A 21,780-nucleotide genomic window follows, 5' to 3' on the forward strand; every position below is an offset into this window, starting at 1 on the left:
GCTCTGCCTCCAGAACTGGGGTTTCGTCAAGGGCTTGGTCTTGGGCGGCGGAGGAGAAGTGGAGAACAAAATTGCCGAGCTTTTTGGCCCTGAGGGAGGAGGAGCGAGAGTGGGTTTGGGGGAGAAAGATAGAGGGGGAGGAAACAGAGGTGGAGAGCGAGAGAGTGGTCTAAGCGTGCTTGGAGAGGTGGTGTGGATTTTGGAGAGAGAGGAGAGGTGTGAGAGGGAGGAGTTGTTCAGTGGGGAAAGAGAGATGACGAAGTAAAGCCATTGCTGTCGAGCTTTGTTGTGTCTGTGAAGGGGGAAGTTGGAAGTAGGGGTAGGGAGTGTGTGTTGGGGTTTTGGACAAGCAAAATCTTGCGGTGTCAAGTAGGAGACTGGCAGCAGAGGTGATTAATTACAAGACTAAATTGTAGCAATGGTCTCTCAATTTTAATCAAATTGGAGCAATGGTCCCTCAACTAAAAATCCAATACCATTGGTCCCTCAACTTATTAAATGTGTAGCTACGGTCCTTTTCATCAACTTTCATCAAAATTTTGTCAAAATAAGTTATGTTGGAATGACCATTGCTACAATTGGGGTCCTTTAACTCATCAAAACGTGTAGCTATGGTCCCCTTCGTCAACTTCATCAAAATTTTGTCAAAATAAGTTATGTTGGAAAAACCATTGTTACGATTGAGTTAAAGTTTGAGGGACCATTATTCCAATTGGGTTAAAATTGAGGGACAATTTCTTCAGTTGGATTAAAGTTGAGGGACCAATGGTAATTGATTTTTAGTTGAAGACCATAGTTGCACATTTTGATGAGTTGAGGGACCAATGGTAATGAATTTTTAGTTGAGGGACTATTGCTCCAATTGAGTTAAAGTTAAGGGACCATTGCTACAATTTACTCTTCTTACAAAGTTGGCTAGAGGTAGTTTAGAAGCTCGAAATCTATTAATTTTCTTTAATTCATTCGATTCGCCAGTCGAAAATTAAAAAGAGTGTGAGATGTAAAATAAGAAAAATCAAAAGTCAGAGATCGGAAGGGTTAACCAAACTAGACATTATCCTTCAAGACTGATCAATATTCTATGATATTTTATCATGCTTTAATTTTATATGAACCAAATAAGAGTGGACAACTGAACTTGAAACCTTGAAGTAAATGTTCTTAACTAATTAACTAATTGTAATCTTCTTAAAAAATAACACAAAAGATTAACTTTATGATTGAATAAGCAATTAAGCAATTCCATAGGCAATTAAGCAATTACTCACACAAGGCTTCGCTACTCGAGAAGGAGGAGTAATTCCTCCCCAAAACGCTTAGGGGTCAATTCACAAAACTTTGTGCATATAGGCTTCAGCCTCAGTAATCTTTTGTTCTCCACATCTAGGACTTTGTTTTCTTCAAAAAGCAATTTAATCTGCATACGTCATATATATGGGATATCATTCTACGATATATTTACGTATATACATCACAAGTATGGAATATCGTTATACAATATCGAGTATTCCAGGGGAAACCAAGCAAGAAGACATAAGGAAAATAAGCGGAGGTTGAAAATAGTCTGCACTCCTTACCTCCTCTTCAGCCGTACGAAGACTGATCCTAAGATGTTCCTTATCCTTCTCAAGTGTTTTTACCTCAGCAACTAGTGATAGAAGTTTTTGAGAGGACGGCTTCAAGCTACCACATTATCAAGACAAAAGTTCAGTGATGGATCAATTCAGAAACAAGTTCAGATATGGGCAGCCACTCTCAAAGTAGACTTTGCATAGGTAGATTCTAATTCATAAACTACAATGTCAGCACTCACTAAATCATCTGGGAAAAGGACCATTCATAATTGTGAACAAACTCACCAGTTCCACATTTTTAGCAATCTTGCACATGACTCATTGCCTTTGTTGGCCTCCAGAAACGCACGTGCAGACACAGCTTCATCTTTACTGATCAATGTTGCCAAAACAGAATCCAGTTGTTTGTCTTCAATTGCTGTGTTTTCAGCAGATGAATCAACCTTCAACATAAAAACTTTTATCAGCCTTCATAAAATCGTATACAAATAAACTTGGATTTTACAACCAATTTGTCAATCACAATCAAAATAAAAGAGAAGAAACAAGATGGGGGAACAAGAAAAAGAAACTAAATCCAAGAATTTCACAAATGACTACAACATTTATCTAAATTACCTATTAACAAAACCCTCTTTGTCAACCAAAAGAGGGTGAAAAGACAATTTGGTCTTCTATCACAAAATAAAATCATGGTCAGTAATGTAATTTTGCACAAACCAAATTTTGATGTGTTTTTTCAAACCTCACCCACATGTCATCATAGCATCTCTAATTTGAAAAAGAAACCCACATTTTCTCTATCTCTCTATTTCTCCCTCTCACATTTCTCTTTAACTTCTCTTTTCAATATTATAGTTTTTTTTCTTATCAAAATTTTTATATTTCCACACTCAATGTGAGCTTCATCTAGTATGAAATAGCAAAATATTGGAACAAAAATATGCATTCTGCTATATGTAAGAGCAACAATACAACAGCAGAACTCCAAATTCATGATTGAGAAACATGCTACAATGTCGAAAACGAATTATTGTCTTTTACACTCATTCCTATTTGCTTAATTCATTTTATTTTGGTTAGACTTAATGCTTCAATTGAAGTTTCTGATTTCTGAGAGGTTTACATTAATTTTGCTTCCTAGCTAATTTTTGCCATCAACATCAGAACCAAATTGCATGCATATACTTATTCTTCGAAGTGCTTCAAAGAAACCGAAAAAGGTAAACCTCAAAAAAGGGCACAAGTTTTATTATAAGTTTTTTTCTGTGATTCTGTGGACATGTATGCGATGTTTGCACCAAGCACAAAGGAGATTTCTTGAAGGTGCAATAACATTCTGGAAACCGAAAACACGAATCTGGGCCTCCTTGGCACGCTGATCAGCCTCGTTCCCAAAATCCATCAAAGCCTCTTGGTCATGATCGTAGAGCGAGCACTCCCTCTCCCACTTGTTGCATTGAGTCACCAGATGCGCACACTCCGATGCCAATCTCTGATTCTCCTCAACGAACTTCCTCAAAGCTTGTGCATTCATGCTCGCTTCAGCCTATCTTACAAAACAATCCAAAATCCAAAATCTGTATGTGTGTGTATATATACACAATTATATGAATACGTAAAGTCACGAACCTTAGCGCGCTCCAGGACTTGCTCCTTCTCCTTCAAATTTTATGTAAATTTTGGTTTGAGGAAGCAAGGAAGAAATCTGGTCGATCTATAGAAACGAGATTTGAATCGACTCGATGACAATAAACGGCGAGATCGTAATATACGGGAAGGTTCGACTCAATCATCCTACGGGACTTCGCTGGTGAGATATAGAAAGAGAGAGTGTAATGGAAGCTTCAACGGCCGTGTGAATTGCCGCCGACTGCGGCAACTGGTTGCTCGGAAAAGATTGGAGGGAGTTGCAAACTTTCCGACTTCCAGTTGGGATTTGTTTTCTTTTTGTTTTGATTTTCAATTTTCTTTAGTGAATCAGATTTTGTATTTAAATAAATATTAATTAATAAAAAGAAAAGTTGACATCGTTAAATTGGGAGTTAAATTAAAGGGTAAAAAACTTTTTACTTCATGGTTTTCAACATTTAGTACATCAATTTTTTTTCGTCTCAGAGTCATACCTAAAGTGTAAATTTTGGGACAGTCTTATACATCCGTTAGTCAAACTGTTAAGTCTTCAGTTAACTGTGACGTGGCGCCCATGTGGCCAATGACTAGGCGCCAGGTGGGTCGTCATGTGTGTCCACCTGTTTTTTTTTTTTTTTTGTAAGAGGGGTTTCAGTGAAAAAAAATAAAATAAAAATTTCCCTCCAAAATTTTTTTTCCCACCAAAATTTTTTGAAAAAAAAAATCAACAAAGTTGAATACCACCCTGCAAAATACCACAACTTTCTGTTCCAAATCTGCAAATTCAATTCCAAATAAACTTTGAATTCTAAATATGCAAATTAATCATTTAAACTACCAACAAAGTTGAATTCTCAACAACATTCAATTCATAACAAAGTTCAATATACACCATCCAATTCACACTGATGGGTCAAGGTGTTCTTCCAAAAACACTAAAGATCTATCCAAAAAACTGTCCAAAACACTAATGGGTCAACTTTAACAACTAATTGACTGTCCAAAACACTAAAGATCTATCGAAAAGTTGTTTCAAAAAAAACTAAGGGCATATTAAACTATAACAAAATGAACCCTTAAACAACCTAAAGCATTAAAGCAGCATCATGGAACATTCCTCCTCCTTTTCTGACCTCTTGCAGTAGACTTTGAAGTGGTTTGAGAGGCTTGAGTTGGCTGAGATGAAGGTTGTGGAGCTTCCTGAGTGCATCGCTGAGATGACTGAGAGGGTTGTGATGCCTTAGATGTTAAGGCCTAAGTAATGAACCCATATAGCATTAGCACTGACAGATAGTACACTTCACAGATAACAAATTCACTTAAGAAATGAAAAATCAACAAAAAATATCAAAATTCACTTAAGAAATGAACCCATATACCTCATTTTGCTTGCTTTTTCTTCCTTTTCTAGCAGCTGGAGGAGGATGAGTGGTAGGGCATCTGGCCTTGTTGTGTCCCGATGCCTTGCAAACACTACATTTCACACTTTTTTGCCCTATCTTGCTTAACTTGAATTCATTTTCATCAGCCTTTCTATGTCTCATCTTTTTTGGTCTCCATGGCTGCCTTTTAAAAGTTGAAGGAAGAATGCATTTGTTTTCAGATGGCTCCCAAAATTTCATGCCTTGGACAGGTTGAATCAAGTTTTCGTAAGCTTCAAAGTACTTCTCCTTCTTGTACCAAGAGGAAACAAATTCCTCAGGCTGTCTCCTTGCATAATAGATGGCCGAGCAACCATGTATGCAAGGAAAGCCTGTCAAATCCCATCTTCTGCATGAGCAAGTGCACCCATTCAAATCCACCACAAATACATTGCCTCTGCCTTCATCGACTTCAAATTTGTCTCCTCTAGACCATGTAGCTACAGTGTGTGAGCTTTTCAGTTTGTACTCCTCCAACTTCTTCTGGATTTTTGGGCATATAACTCCTTTATCCTTCCTCATTGCATCTCTTCTCAACCATATCCTCTTCATCAATAAAACTCGTATAGTTTCCAGCATGGTAATAATAGGCTTGTCCCTAGACCTTAGGATAAAAAAATTGAAGCTCTCACAGAGGTTGTTTAACAGAATGTCACACTGAGTGTGTGTCTCAAAGTGTGACCTACTCCAATGCAAGGCTGGTCTCTTCTCCAACCATTTATAAGCTTTTTCATTCAGCCTATTCACCTCAGCCATACTCTCCCTAAAATCAGCAATGGTTGTTGCCTTGGCAGCATTCCACAAGGCATCCTTTAATCCTTTCCCTTTAAACCCATCTGCCTTGTAGTTAGTGTATAAGTGCCTAACACAAAACCGATGATTACAATTAGGCAGCACCCTCTCAAAAGCTGGTATTAAACCCTTTTGTTTGTCAGAAATGAAAGTCCAAGCACGCTGGTTCACAATTCCCAAGTCAGCAGCTAGTAGTTCCAGAAACCAAACCTAACTGTCCTTGTTCTCGAGCTCTACTATAGCATATGCAATAACCCAAGTTTGGTTATTTGCATCCATTCCCACTGCAGATAGTAACTGTCCCTTGAACACTCCCTTCAAGTGACAACCATCCAACCCTACAAGCTGCCTACATCCATTCTTAAATCCATTTTTGCAAGCCCCTAAACAAATATAAATCCTCTGGAATATCACATGAGCATCATCATAGGGCAGCACCTTCATTTGAACTGTACTACCCGGGTTTGTCCTCCTAAGCTCATCACAGTACTCCCACAACTTTGTGTACTGATCCAAGTGACTCCCCTCAATGATTTTCAAACACTGTGCTCTCACTCTGTAGGCTGTCTTGATGTGGATCTCAACCATTCTTTCCTTTTTCACTGTTTCCACAAATGTAGTGATGGGCATGCTTGGGTTGAGTCTGAACTTGTCCACATACCTCTTCACAAGCCATGCCATTTTGCAGTTAGGATTTTCCCTCCAAATCCTCGGACATTCATGTTTCCCAACATAGGTTTTCACTTGGATTGAATCTTCATTTTACATCCTGGAAGCATACAATCTCCATGGACAGTTTTTCTCACACCTTGCACTAATTTTCCATTTCTCATTCCTTTTTAGCTTAATAAAAGGTGCACCGTGCTTAATGGAGTAAGACCACACTGCCTCTCTCAACTGTGCAGCATCTCTGAACTTTAATCCCTTTTCAAACTTTGGATCATCCCTGTCGGCTTTTTCATTAAACTCAGGGTAGATGACCTTCTCATCACATTCTGAACCTGAATCGTCAACATTGTGCAAGCCATCTGAGTCTTGTCTTTTATCATCAAGGGGAACGTCTTCTACATCCCTTGCATCAATAATGTATTCTGGATGCTGGTTCCCAACCTCTTCACCCCTTTCAGCAAACCCTTCACCCCTTTCAGCATCTCCAACGACACTTTCTACAGCCGTATCATTTACTGCACGACGATCATCATCTTCCAAACTGTAGTCACTGTCCACAAACTCACTATCTGTAGTGTCATCCTCTGCATTTACTGCCACAAACAATGCATATTTGTTAAAAACCTAAACTTTGCAAAAATAATTGAATACTGAAATTAAAATTGTTAAAATAAATGTTTCAAAAATTTTACCTTCATTAGCTTCTACTTCGGTCCCTTCATTAACTTCTTCAGCTTCGTGACCTTTTTCAGTTTCATCACCTTCATCACCTTCATCATCAGCATTGAGAGGACCATCTTCAGCCTCATCTCCACTTCCTTGTCCTCCCTCAGTTGCTTCAGCCTCATGTTCATCATCACCATTGTAGGCTATGTCATTCAAAAGACATAGCCGTTTTTCTAAGTCATCCGCACCCCCTTTTGCTCTACCCTTCTTCAGTTTTGATCCACTTCCCTTTGTAATTGAAATTGCCACACTCGATTCCTCAATATCTTCTATAATGACACCTTTTTTTAATATGGCACTCTCATCTACATTCATCAAAAGCTTATGTTTCAAGGCAGTTTCTTTCGGACTTAGATGTTCTAGGTACATTTCTATTTCCCTAACCCCTGGAACATACTTGCACATTTCACCCACATCTTGGTCCCGTTCAATAAGCCTTAATCCCTCACAATAAGACATCCCAGGAATCCTATAGTGATACAACATAAACCCATCATATCCTAACTCCTTAACCATTTCATCAATCTCGAAAAAAGACATGAAGTCTTTGTCTACATAATCAAACCAAGCCTCAAACCCTCCCGTATATGCACTTTCAGACCACTTCCCACCGTGGTTAATTTTAAGGCTAAATAATTCGGGCATGCCTGCAAAGTCAAGGAGAAAGGTGAAAACAACATAAAATCCTGGAGGCACACGGGGAAAAAGGTGAAAACACTAGTAGGACCATGAGGAAAAAAGGTGAAAACAAAACCATGGGGACCATGAATACAGTTCCACCTTTTTTCCTTAAACCATAGAAAAAAGGTGAAAACAAAACCAATGGGGACCACGATTGAAGACAAACAATTGAAAATTTGAAAGCAAAACCACGGGGACCACGATTGAAGACAAACAATTGAAAAATTGAAAGCAAAACCACGGGGACCACAATTGAAAACAAAACCAATGGAACTCACAGATCCCTAATCCCTACAATTCAAAATTGAAAAATCGAAAAAGGTAGGTTACTTACGATAAAGTGGTGTTTCACCCACTTCGATCCTCCTTTTATCCCACCCATCGGCAGCGATGGCTTCACGACAATCTTTCCCAGAAACGTGTGTGCAACGTACGACGGCGTGCGAGGTCGAGCGACGGCGACGTGGAGCGACGGCGTGCGAGGTTGAGCGACGGCGACGTGGAGCGATGGCGAGGTCGAGTGAAGGCCCGTGGGTAGGGTTTTGGACAGAGATGGGGGGTCGCGATTTTCTGGGGAGTGAAAAGTGGTTTCACTTTTCACTTTTTCACTTTTTCTAGGTGAGATGGGGGTCGCGATTTTTGAATTTTGAGGTGGAGCGATGGCGTGCGAGGTGGAGCGACGGTGAGGTCGAGTGACGGCCCGTGGGTTTTGGACGGAGATGGGAGGTCGCGATTTTCTGGGGGAGTGAAAAGTGGTTTCACTTTTCACTTTTTCACTTTTCTAGGTAAGATGGGGGGTCGTGATTTTTTATTTTTGAATTTTGAATTTTTTTTTTCACTGAAGCCCCTCTTACCAAAAAAAAACACGTGGACTCACGTGGCGACCCACCTAGCTCCCAATCATTGGCCACATGGGCGCCACGTCACAGTTAACTGGAGACTTAACAGTTTGACTAACAGATGTATGAGACTGTCCCAAAATTTACACTTTAGGTATGACTCTGAGACGAAAAAAAATTGATGTACTAAATGTTGAAAACCACTAAACTTGAGGGTAGTAAACAATCTTTTACCCTAAATTAAATGACATAATTAGAAGGAGTCGCAAAGAACACCGGACCATGGGCTACTTGTTACTAGAGCTTTGACCAACATCGTAGCTTCTCGGATGCCTAATTTGATCAACGCTCTACTTCTAGATTTTGCATTTTCTTTGGCAACAATCTTATTTCAAGAAGTGCAAAAATGCAAACCATTGTAGCCGCTCATCTACTGAGAGTGCGTATCGCTCCCTTACACGGCTGCTGAAATCTCTTGGCTCTGTTATCTACTTGGGGATCCTCGCTTCTACCTTCGGACACCACCTTTGTTGTTTTGTGACAATTTAAGTGCCCTGCCCCTTGTTGCTAATCCTATTTTCCATGCTACAACGAAGAATATGTTGTGTGAGTGTATTTAAATAAAAAGGATATGTAAATATATTGTAAATATTAAAATCCTTTATTAGGAAGGATATGTGTGTGTCTTTTATTGTTTCCTTATAGAACAAGGATTGTATCATGTATATATTATCTATTATGCAATACAATGAGAATTAAGCCATAAATTCAATTTGGCATCAGAGCCAAGCGTAACCCTAAAAACATATTCCCACCGTGTCGCTGCTATAGTAACAAAAACCCCAAGAAAACCTTTGTGATCTCTGCTGCGTTTCTGCAACAAGTCCAGCTTGCTGTGTTGCTTTTGTAGGAGACAAGGGTCACTGTGATATCTGCTGCGTTTCTGCAGTAAGTCCAGGCTGCTACATTGTTTTTTTGTAGGAGACAAAGACCGCTTCGTTATTTTTTTTCTTTTTTTCAGTAGTTGTCGCTACATCCCTGCAGCAAAAACTCTGGGCTTTCTGCTCCGTACCTTGTGTGTGGTGGATATTGTGATTAATGGCAAGTGATATAGGAGAAGTTGTGTTGAAATTGGAGGGTAGGACATCAGGCTCTACCCACGGGTCAGTTGTCAATCCTGTGGTTATTCAAAGTGATGCTTCAAATGTACCAAATACTGTAAAACTCAATGGATCAAATTACCCTATTTGGTCCAAAGTATTAGAGATGCATATTGCTGGGCGTGGAAAAAAGGGGTTCATGACAGGGAGTATTAAGGAGCCCAATGAAGACAGTGCCGAATATGATGCTTGGGAAACTGGGAATGCAATTGTGAAAGGATGGTTGATTAACTCCATGGATCCTATAATCATGGGTTTTTTCATTCATCTTCGTACTGCTAAAGAAGTATGGGAAGAAGTTGCCAGGACATATTATAATGGATCTGATATCTCTCAGATTTATGAATTGAAAGTGAAGTCATTCCGACTTCACCAAGAAGGGAGGCCTATATATACTATGCCGATCTTAAAGCTGTATGGCAAGAACTCGATCAGAGAATACCAGTCAAGATGGCGTGTGCTCTTGACTTGAAGACACTTCGAGAAAAAGTTCAACTAGACCGTGTGTATGCTTTTTTAGCAGGCCTCGATGATGTTTTTGACAAGGTCCGCTATAATATTTTGAGAACTCAACCTCTACCATCTGTGGAAGAAGCGTTTTCAGAGTTAAACGGGAAGCTCAAAGCCATACTACTATGATGGGAGGTAGTGTTGCTGGGAACCACAGAGGAACCCTTCCCGTGGCTATGGTGTCACAGCCCTCTTCTGGCCGAACCTATGGTCCATCTTCATCAACCGATTCTCGTCATTTCACTCGAGAGAATAAGGATGATTTAAAGTGTACTTTTTGTGGGCAAACTCGTCATACAGAAGATACATGTTTTCAGAAACATGGAGTATTTGAATGGTTTCCAGAATTGAAAAAGAAATTGCGTGTTAAAGAACGTGCTTCTAGCGGAGCTAGTGGAAAGCGTCCACCTATGGTTGCCGCAACAACTGGAAACAAAAATGCCGTGCCTACTCAGGGGGATCCAAGTCAAGCCTTGTTGACCCGACTCAATCCCAGTAAGTCTTCATCCAATACAGGTACTGAGAGACGTGTTCTTTTAGCCTCTGGTACTGAACACCATACAGGTTGGATTCTGGACGTTGGAGCAACTGATCATATGACTTTTGATAAAATGTTATTTAAACATATGACAACGACACATCAAAAGTGTGTTGTCACGGCAAATGGCACCACTGCCATGGTAACTGGGGCTGGCACAGTAGACCTCACGCCATCTCTTTCTCTTCACCACTGTTTGCTTGTTCCGTCGTTGTCTCACCATTTATTATCTATTCCCTAAGTTACTGAGCAATTGGATTGTGTTGTACTTATGTATCCATCTCTTTGTTTGCTTCAGGATATTTAGACCAATGAGATAATTGGGCGTGGCACTAAGAGAGAGGGGTTGTACTATATGGATGATGTCGTTCCTAGCAAAGCTAATGCAATTCGAGCATCCCGTACTAGTAATCTGCAAGCAGTTTGGTTGTTACATCGTCGGTTAGGACATGTTTCTTTTGGTTATTTAAGGCGTATGTTGCCTAGTATGTTTCAGGAAATAAAGGAGTCAGACTTACATTGCGAAGTATGTATTCTTGCTAAGAGCCATCGTGCTTCATTTCCTTCTCGTATGAATAAAATATTGCTTCTATTTAAGCTTGTGCATTCAGATATTTGGGGGCCCTCGCCTGTTAATACAGTTTCAGGAGTTAAGTGGTTTGTTACGTTTGTTCATGATTGCACTCGTATGACATGGGTGTATTTGTTGAAACATAAAAGTGATGTAAGAGCCATTATTCGATCATTCTCTCAGCTGGTGGCTGTTCAATATTCCTCCGTTATTAAAGTTCTTCGTACTAATAATGGGGGGGAATATTTTAACTAAGAGCTTTCTAATTTTTTCCGTGATCAAGGAATTGTTCATGAGACAACTTGCTCGTACAGCCCACAACAAAACGGGGTTGCTAAGAGGAAAAACTGCCATATTTTGGAAACCGCTCGTGCCCTGCTTATTAGTGGGTCTGTTCCCAAAAGTTTTTTGCCAGACGCCATCACCTATGCTGTGTATGTTATCAATCGCATGCCATCCCAAGTTGTAGAATTTCATACTCCACTCCAAGTGCTGACGGAACATGTTCCGGTTGTTTCTACCAATACACTCACTCCTCGGATGTTTGGCTGCTTGGCTTATGTTCATATTCACAATATTCATCATAGTAAATTGGATCCTTGTGCTCTTCGGTGTGTCTTTGTGGGTTTCGCATCCCACCAGAAAGGTTACAAGTGTTACCACCCTGCCCCTCGTTACATGTATATCACCATGGATGTGACATTCTTTGAGTCTGAATATTTTTATACTCTCGTATTACCATCTTTAGATCACAAGGGGGATAGTTCTAATTATGATCTTGATGGTGTTCTCGAATGGTTGGATGTACAAGAGGAAACGTCTTTAGAGGGAGTGCACGGTGTGCCGAGTGATGCAGATGATGATGCTCGGTCTACTCATGCCGAACCTGCTATTGTGAGTAGACAACAAGGTCTCACCGAACCTGCCCCAAGTATTACATAGCTTCTCACCGAAGAAAAGACTGATAAGCCATGTATTGGTGTTGCTGAAAGAGAATGCATTAGTGATCAGTCGACTATTACCGAATCTTCCCCTTTTCTCTCCAGCTCAATAGTGTCGTCATCCAATACATCTTCTCTGGATATCCCTGAGATAAGCACTAATGATACTCATGTAACTAATGATATTATAAGTACATATAAATTGCCACCAAGGCAAAATCGTGGTGTACCTCCTGACAGGTTCTCTCCAGAAGGAAAAGTGAAGTATCCCATAACCAATTATGTGTCCTGTAAAAATCTTTCATCCGAACGTCAAGCGTGGGTGAATAATGTGGATTCGATTCATGTACCAACTCGGGTAGAAGACGCTTTAAAGAGTCGAGAATGGACCGAAGCAATGGATGAAGAGATGAGGGCATTGCAGAAAAATAATACTTGGGAAGTTGTTAAGCTGCCAAAGGGAAAGAAACCAGTTGGGTGCCGATGGGTCTTTATCGTAAAATACAAGGCTGATGGAACACTTGATAGATATAAAGCAAGGTTGGTGGCGAAAGGATATACTCAAACGTACGGAGTTGATTATCAGGAAACTTTCTCTCCAGTGGCTAAGATGACTACGATACGAGTCCTTATCTCATTAGCTACAAATTTGAATTGGCCACTGAAACAGTTTAATGTAAAAATTGCATTTCTTCATGGACATCTGAAGGAAGAAGTGTATATGGACTTCCCTCCAAGGTATAGTAACGGAGAAAAAATGGGAGTGTGCCGATTACAGAAGTCTCTTTATGGGTTTAAGCATTCACCGCGTGTATGGTTTGGGAGGTTCACTGAGGCTATGAGAAAGAATGGGTATTATCAGAGTCATTCTGATCATACTTTATTTGTGAAGCGAAGAAACAGTAAAGTAACAGCCTTGATTATTTATGTAGATGATATGATAATAACAGGTGATGATTCATATGAAATTGTCAAACTGGAAAAGAACCTTTCTGCCGAGTTTGAGATGAAGAGTTTGGGTGACTTGAAGTATTTCCTTGGTGTGGAAGTTGCTCGTTCGTCTAGAGGTATTTTCTTGTCTCAACGGAAATATGTTATGGACTTATTGAGGGAAACATGTATGCTTGTGTAAACCCGTGGATACTCCCATTATGAAGAAACATTACTTGGGAATTTATCCGGATCAAGAACCAGTGGATAAAGGTAGATATCAAAGACTGGTAAGAAGACTAATTTACTTAGCTCATACCCGTCCAGATATAGCCTATGCAGTAAGTGTGGTGAGTCAGTTTATGCACTCGCCAAGTGTGGATCATATGGCGGCTGTTATGCGGATTTTAGCTTATTTGAAGTCGGCTTCAGGAAAAGGAATTTTGTATAAAAATTCCGGTCATCTGAGGATTGAAGGATTTACTGATGCTGATTGGGCAGGTGATGTAACTGATAGACGCTCTACTTCTGGGTACTTTACGTTTGTTGGCGGAAATCTAGTTACTTGGAGGAGCAAGAAGCAAAATGTGGTGTCAAGGTCGTCAGCTGAGGCCGAATTCAGAGGTATGGCACATAGATTATGTGAAGTCCTTTGGTTACGTAAGTTACTTGGTGGTCTAGGTTTCAAAGCAAAGGAGGCTACAAGTTTGTATTGTGATAATAAATCTACACGGGAGATTGTAGAGAATCCGGTACAACATGACAGAACAAAGTATGTGGAGGTTGATCGTCATTTTATTAAGGAGAAGCTGGAGAAGAAAATCGTTTCAATACCGTTTGTGAACTCGAAAGAGCAACTTGCGGATATCCTCACTCATGTCGTGTGTAGTAGATCTTTTGGTGACTCACTTGTCAAGTTGGGTATGTGTGATATCTATGCTCCAACTAGAGGGGGAGTGTTGCCGTGAGTGTTTTTAAATAAAAAGGACGTGTAAATATATTGTAAATATTAAAATCCTTTATTAGGAAGGATATGTGTGTGTCCTTTATTGTTTCCTTATAAAACAAGGATTGTTTCATGTATATATTATCTATTATGCAATACAATGAGAATTAAACCGTAAATTCAATTGAATATCGAGATCAATTACCATTATATACGAGAATTAGTCACTAGCAAAGCCATTGATACAGCTTATGTTGCCTCCGAGAATTAGCTTGTGGACATCTTCGCAAAGAGCTTACCAAAGTCTCGATTCAAGTTTCTCAATTCCAAATTAATTTCTCCTCCACCACAACTTAGATTGAGGGGGATATTGTTGGATTTATCCAATATAATTAGACAATAATATTGATTGTGATTTGATAACTTTAAGATATCAATTCTATATAAGGTGTCTTACATTGGAAAATAAGATTGAGGAAGTCCTTAATTGACTATGGTTATGATATTTAACTTGGAGGCCGAGAAAGTAAGTTTAGGTTTCTTTTATGGATAGAAACTCTAGCTTTTAGCCTATATAAAAACATCGGTCCCTACAAGTCCTTGAAAATAAAACATAATACTTCTCATAAAATAGTTGTATCCGGCTAGGTGTTTGTAGAAGACTTTGGTGTTGTCTTGCCCTTCATCTTCCTTGGTCGACTACCATAATTACAACAAGAATCAGGTTTACCACTCTTTAGTTTGGGTTTTTTTTTTTTTTGGAGAAACTGGATCCGATTAAAAACCAGGGCAAAGATGCCAAAGGAACAACAGAAGCCTACCCAGAGGCAAACAACAGAGGAACCCGGGTAATGCAAGGGGTTGAAGGAAGCAGACGCAACAAACAAACAACAAGCGTCACCCCTCCCATTACCAAAGCTAACTCAAGGAGGACAAGGAAGTCCATCATTACATAATACATGAACCAAAGAAGATGGCGGCCTATCGACCCAAGTAAAATCACACATCTCCCCATTTCTTCGCGACGCTAAAGAATCCGCCGCCATATTGGCTGATCTTGGAGTCCAAGACCAGCGACAGTCTTGAAAGGAATCTCCAAGCAGTTTACACTTCGTCAGCACTGGAAAAGCCTCCCACCTGCCATTTGAAATCTTACCCTTAAGGCAAGAAATAGAATCCTGGGAATCAGATTCAATCACAACAAAATTGAACCCCATAGCAACACCCATGTCACAGCCATGACGGATCGCAATCGCCTTTGCCACTGCCGCAGATTGAGCAACAATACTGCTCCTCCTAGCAGCAATAAAGGTTCAACCCCCGAGAAACCCGATTTTGTATCTTGTTCCCAACGAGCATCGACATTGAGCTTGGCAAAAGGAGGAGGTGGAGGACTCCAACGGGCTGGCACCTTATATAACCTGGCTAACATATATTGGACATAGTCCAGATCTTAAAGTCCAATGTGTCACACCTCATGAAAAGCCACCCACTCAACTGATCAAACCATCCAAGCTCCATCTAGAAAACTCAAGACCTCTTCATTGACAACAAGACAAAGACAGCAAGGCATTGACAACTGATAAGATTGAATGAGAAGAATTTTCGTTAAGCATATGTTTCTAGGGTTACCAATTGTGACACGGTACAATTATATTTCGTGGAACTTGCATCTAATAATTAATAAATTTACAATAATAAATCTTGAACCCAATGAGAAGATTTTTCGTTAAGCATACGTTTCTAGGGTTACCAATTGTGACACGGTACAATTATATTTCGTGGAACTTGCATCTAATAATTAATAAATTTACAATAATAAATCTTGAACCCTAGCTCCTCATTGTACACACGATGATTTAAATTACATAACTAAAAGTTTAAATCAAATAAAATACATGAGTTGCTACTTTGAGTCATCTACTGCATCAGTTTTTATTGTCTCTTTTTTAACAACATTCGTTGCTTTGATCTCCGCTATCTTTGTTTTAATATCAGTCGCATCTTTAATTTTTGCCGTCTCATCTTCGGTATCATTTTCTTCTTCGATTTTCTTATTGGCTTGCTGAATGATAGAATCCACCTCCTTTTCGACTTCGTCAACCTACAAAGTTTGGTAATTATCAAATCACTTATAGTCTCAACGCATCCATTATTTCTTAAAAAAGTTCATATCGTAACAAAATCTTATATTATATGTCTGACGCTGACAACCACTAAACGCGGACGGAGCTGACTAAATCATGTGACCCTCACCCGTTAATTACGAATATATTATATATGTTGGTTCAGTTTTAAACGTGGAAATCAAGAAATTAAACAAGTGGATTAATTAGGTATAAAGGAATATTACCTTGTCAATGAGATCATCTGCTAGCGCAGCATCCTTGCCTGCTTCTCTTGCCACGCTTTCAACAATCCTTGCTGCCCTTTGAAGTTTCCCTTCCGGAAGATGATCGGCAATGTCGTCAGCCACCTTCTCCACTTCCCCAGCAACCTTCTCTACCATTTCTGCCACATCTTCCACTTTGTCCAGCGCCGTCGAAAATCTCTCTGTACATAATATTGGGGCTGTTATATATGTTCATATAAACACGGAGAATGTTACATCATACTAGTATTTGATCATAAAATTAATTAACGAATTGATTTGATGATATTTCTCTCTACTCGAAAAAAAAAAATCTTTAATTCAAATCTCTCCTTCCACATCGGAGGAGAAAGTGACGAGGACGGTGTTGATGATAATTACATTAAGTATGTCCTCATTCCTTACCTTTGATATTTTGCAATGGCCACCATTTGTTCTTCCAAAAGGGTATAGCTATTGAGAAAAGCATCCCCACAAGCCATAGTTTCCTGCATATGTAGTAATGTTGAAATTAATTAGACAAGTATTTCAAAGAGATCAAGTAGTAGAAGATCATCGATTCGACGTACCAATTAGTACCGGAAGGATCAGAAGGAAGAGGAGTTCCTGGTTCAACACTATTGACAACCACGGCCCTGAAAATAAAGGGTCGTACTATTTATCCATGACAATCAGATTTAGGAAACTCATGGAGTTGAAGATATACAGCTAGGAAAAATGTACTTACATCTTTTTCTGGCTACCACTTTCGACCTTCAGGATAAGGGGCTGCAAGAAGCTCCGATTTCCGAGAAAACGACATCCGTCCCGATGATTAGTACTCAGACAACTAGGTCTTAAAACTGAAGCCTTCAAATGTCTAGAACTGCAAGGAGAACTTATTGAGCTTCTGATCGACATGGCTATGGCCTCAAAATACAAGTTTTTTGTTGAGATGGGCTTCTGTTGAAGACTGAGAAACAAGGTTAGAAAGCTAACAAAAGTGTGTAGAACGAGAATCTGCTTGCTTGTAAAAGCACTTTCAGAGAAAGTGGCTTTCTAGGCTTACAGGATTAAATTGTTGGAACTCTAGGTTTCAGAAATATTCGATTTAATGCATAATTTGGAGACCCTATTTGGTGGATTAGATGCAAAGTCAATATTATATATAGACTGATCAAAGTCAATGATCATCACCGATCTCTTTTTCTCATTCGCTTCACGTCTTGTAATTTGTCTGTATTATTCTAGTTTCACATCGGTGGAACTTTCCTCGTTAATTTTCGAGACGTGTGATTAAACAACCCCTTACATTATCAAATCAAATTGCTCGTCCTGTTCAATTTCAATGAAGTGTTTTTCAACACCACGACTTCTTGCATCGTTTCATTCAACAATAAATCTTAATGAAACATTTGGGTATTATTTATTTTTAACTTTAAAAATATTTTTACTTTAAAAAATCACATACTATTTATTTACATAATTATTTTATATTTTTTATTAAAAAAAAATTTTTTGACAACTTTTCGTCCAACCAACCGGGGCCACCCCGCAGGTTACCATAGCAAGTCACGATCAGCCTCAAGCTGTCGAAACTTGACTATTGACTATTGACTTTTGGCGCCATAATTATGTACGGTACAAAATTAGTGAGAGCAATTATTATCCTTTTTATTTTCTTCATTAATTTTCACAGTCGCAACTTTACACGTCCTAAAGGCAATGCAACGAGTGTAGGACAGCTTCTTTGCCTGCACCAGCGGCACTTGCCACATGGTCGATAATTCAAGTATTTAGTTTATACATCTTAGCATTTCGTTTACCAAAAACATCTTAGCATTTCATGTAAAAATAATTTTATTCTGACACACAAAATTATTATATTTTATTATAAAAAATATAATTAGTATATGTATTAGAGAATGTCAGTAGTTATTTTTTTTACAAAAACTCTAAGTAGTGATGTGGAGTAAAAAATAATCAAGAAAATTATGAAGACGACACGTGTACTTTTGGGTAAAAAAAAGACAATATTACCCTCGAGGCACACCAGAACTTCTACGTGCAAGCAACGGACAATCATGGCACAATTAAGATCAAAAGTGATCAAAATAGGTATTTATTCCTATTTCATCCATCCTTATCAAATCCTCCCCACAAGGTAACCTTCAATTATTCATTCAAAATAGGATTAATTACCTAAATTAATTGATTAATTTCCTAATTGATCAATTAATTTCCTAATTGATTGCAAGATATTATTTTGACATAATATCTTGCAATTACACCCAAAAACCACCATAGGTGGTTGGTTCCCATCTCTCCAAAGGGAGCCCGCCACACCCCTATAAATACCATCTTATTTCTCCGAAAACCTAATTCCAACTCTCTTGCAAAATTCTCCAAATTTCTCTAAACATTTTTCCCTCAAATTCTAACTTTGACATTGGAGGTTCTTTGGCCAAAACCCCTCCATTCATCGTGGGCGCGTGAGGCTCTTGGCCTTAACCTAAGGTGTTAATTGTTTTGCAGATACATTTTCGTCCAAGAAGAAGGAGGCGGAAATTTGCATCCACAAATTGGTACTTTCATTGAGAGTTTGATTCACACGCTCGAAGAAGACTCTCGCATTCAAGGTTTTCCATTTTTTTGTTCATTCGTAGATTTTTCATACGTTCTTATTCCTAGAATTTTTTATAAAAATTCTTTGAATAAACGTAAAAGAAAAGTACAATGACAAGAAATTCAAAAATCACGACGAACAAAACTTCCTACGTTCAAGGATTTGGACCACAACAATCCACGAGGCTCAACACAACGACGAGTGGAGTGGCACCACCATGGTAGCAACCACGACAGCGACCCTTGGTGAGCCCACTGCCCACGATGAGCAGGCCATCTTGCAGCAGAAGGCTCAAGCCCGTGCCACAAGCAGCCAGCCCAGATTCAACGGGTCAAAGCAGCTACGGCAATTGGAGCAGCCCACACCTCGCAGGCCTAAGCCTGTGCCATAAGGTACCCAACCCAGATTCAACGGGGCCAAGCAGCTGTGACAATTGGAGTAGCCCACACCTCGCAAGCCCAAGGTCGGCGCGAGCCCAGTGCGCCCCGAGGCTAAGTCGCGTTACTCCAACCTACACGGGCCCAAGCCTAAGGCTACCCACGACCTGATGCGAGCCCAGCGCGCTCTCAAGCTGAGCCCAAGCCTAACGCCCAAGTGCACTGCATGCAGAGCAGCCCACTCCAGTGGCCTTCCAAGTAATCCAAATTGGTCTTGGACCAGTTCAACCATCCCGGCTTCATATTTATGGGTCGACGATTGAACCGGGGGCATTTTCACCCAATTTCTTCGCATATTTGACATTTCCCAACTCAAATCTCGCGCCCGGAGTCCACTACACTTCTAACACCTATAGAGAAACCTACCATCCAAGCCCTTCCATCCCGCATGGTGAACAACACTTGTCTTGACAAGTCATAGAGTTGACAAGCGCCCTCGAGCAGCAGACGACCTTGGTGAATCAGCTTTTGCAGCGTGCCTCCAACGAGGTGTCCCAAAGCAGGACAAGGGCAGACGACGAACCTCTCTAGCAGCGTCTCAGCAATCAGCCCCTCAACCAACCACGATCCGAGGGTACTGGCAGTTTATGCTCCCACTTGGGCACTCGAGATAGTGTATACTCTCATCTTAGCACGCGGAGGAGCGGACACTTTCGGTTAGGCCCAAGGACGAGCATACATTCACGGTTGGGGCCACATTCCGATAATCAACATAAGCAACTTTCTAGGCAAAATGTTCATTCACGGCTAGGCCTCGTAAGGAGTATCATCCACCTCACATTAGAGTAAGCAACATGACGGACAGAGAGAAACAGTCACTCAATTCGGCTCAAGTTCAACCGGCAGTCTACGAGGAATTCGCTTACCTGCTAGGAATGTACCACATGCAGTGCAACCACGACATAGATGAGCCGAGCATATGGAAGAGAAGCCTAGACCAATAGGTCACGACGGGGGGCAGCCTGAAGCTCCGCTGCCCTACTAAAGAAAAATTCAGGAAGAAGTTAAGAGGCTCATAACTGAATAATTGCGCGATTTCCAGTGCAACGAAGTTACTGACGAGGCACTTCGACAAGACATGACCAACACAAGTGGGACACCTTTCATTAACAAGATCAGGCACACGAGACTATCCCACATATATTATCGAATACAAAGATTACTTTTATTCCGACAAACGCAACATCTCAGCCTAATGGTGCGTCGGGGGCAGATGAGTACCATAAGGACACACCAGCCCAACTTCCAAGAACCAGGGGTATGCCTTATTCTCAACATTCCAGACGATTCAATACTGAAGCAGCGCATCATCAGTAACTGAGCATCAAGGACCTAGTGGTCCAAGTCCTTATGCTGCGCACAACTTGGCCTAAGCCAGCCCTAGCTCTACGCTCACAGTCGTGCCTACTTACTCCACGGCTTTTGGCAACCCTTGATTTATCACCATGGCTCCTAACTGTGCCGATCTTACACTAAGGCTCCCAGCCCTGCCGATCTCGCCATGTGGCTCCTAATCGCACCGACCAACTTCATGGCACTCAAAACTATAAAGCATCCAACGACGAAATAGAAGACAAGGCTTTATTAGCAGCCCCGGCTAGCGAAAGACTTAGCGGTGAATAAGTTTGCAATCCATCCAGATTCTCAACTGATCACCAACCAAGCTTCAGAAGGGCACACGACGAAACATCTAACGATGACACAATACTTAAAGAAAGTCCAGATTGAGCTCGATGCGTTTCCCGCTTACACCCTTATGCGGATCCCACAAGCAGTTCGAAGTCTCAAGTAGATCGCCAAACAAGACCTCGCAGGCTAAGGATTATTTCAGTTGTCCAGCAGTCTAACTTTCCTCAGTTGCACTCACGACAACGACTTCCATGCTCTCCAGTGTGAGAGGGTAAACCAATTCTCCGACACCCATTTGGGTTTGCTCTCCAATGCGAGAGGATAAACTAATTGCTCTTTAGTGCGAAAGGGTAAAATAATCCCTCGACACTCATCTGGGTTTACTCTCTAGTGCGATAGGGTAAACCAATTCCCTGATACCTATCTGGGTTTGCTCTCTAGTGCGAGAGGATAAACTAATTGCTCTCTAGTGCGAGAGTGTAAACTAATCCCCCAACACCCATCTGGGTCTGCTCTCCAGTGTGAGAGGATAAACTAATGGCCCTTGCCACACCACCTCCTTGGCCCATGCCAAGCCAACTCCTGGCCCCTGCCAGCTGACGTGCCGCACCACCCAAGAAGAAGACAAGGAGAATTAAGTTTTTCTAACATCGGTGCGATGCGGAGAAGACAAAGAAATCAATGGAAGACAGTTTTTTGCACGGGCAAGCAAAGAAGAGTGCTAGGGGATAGGGGGAACAAAAATTCTCTAGTTTTCCTTCTTTCTTGTAGGGACAAATAATTGCCCTTCGAAGTTGATTTAATCCCT

General features: G+C 40.5%; 1 protein-coding gene across 2 annotated transcripts; it reads right to left on the reverse strand.

Moving 5' to 3' along the window:
• Nucleotides 1-15,634: 15,634 nt before the first annotated feature.
• On the reverse strand, nt 15,635-17,675 carry LOC103442526 (uncharacterized). 2 transcript variants are annotated; one of them, XM_008381326.4, is made up of 5 exons: nt 17,029-17,675; nt 16,871-16,936; nt 16,707-16,789; nt 16,284-16,483; nt 15,635-16,034 (listed from the first exon to the last, which is right to left on the reverse strand). In XM_008381326.4, exons 1-5 carry the CDS (start codon nt 17,199-17,201, stop codon nt 15,837-15,839), a joined length of 720 nt encoding a protein of 239 aa, XP_008379548.2. In that variant the 5' UTR covers nt 17,202-17,675; the 3' UTR covers nt 15,635-15,836. The 2 variants fall into 2 exon arrangements, with proteins under 2 accessions (XP_008379548.2, XP_028963006.1); XM_029107173.2 differs by having other exon boundaries at nt 16,284-16,501; nt 17,029-17,634.
• Nucleotides 17,676-21,780: the final 4,105 nt, after the last annotated feature.

Source organism: Malus domestica, chromosome 08, assembly GCF_042453785.1.
Source record: "Malus domestica chromosome 08, GDT2T_hap1".
NCBI lineage: Eukaryota > Viridiplantae > Streptophyta > Magnoliopsida > Rosales > Rosaceae > Malus > Malus domestica.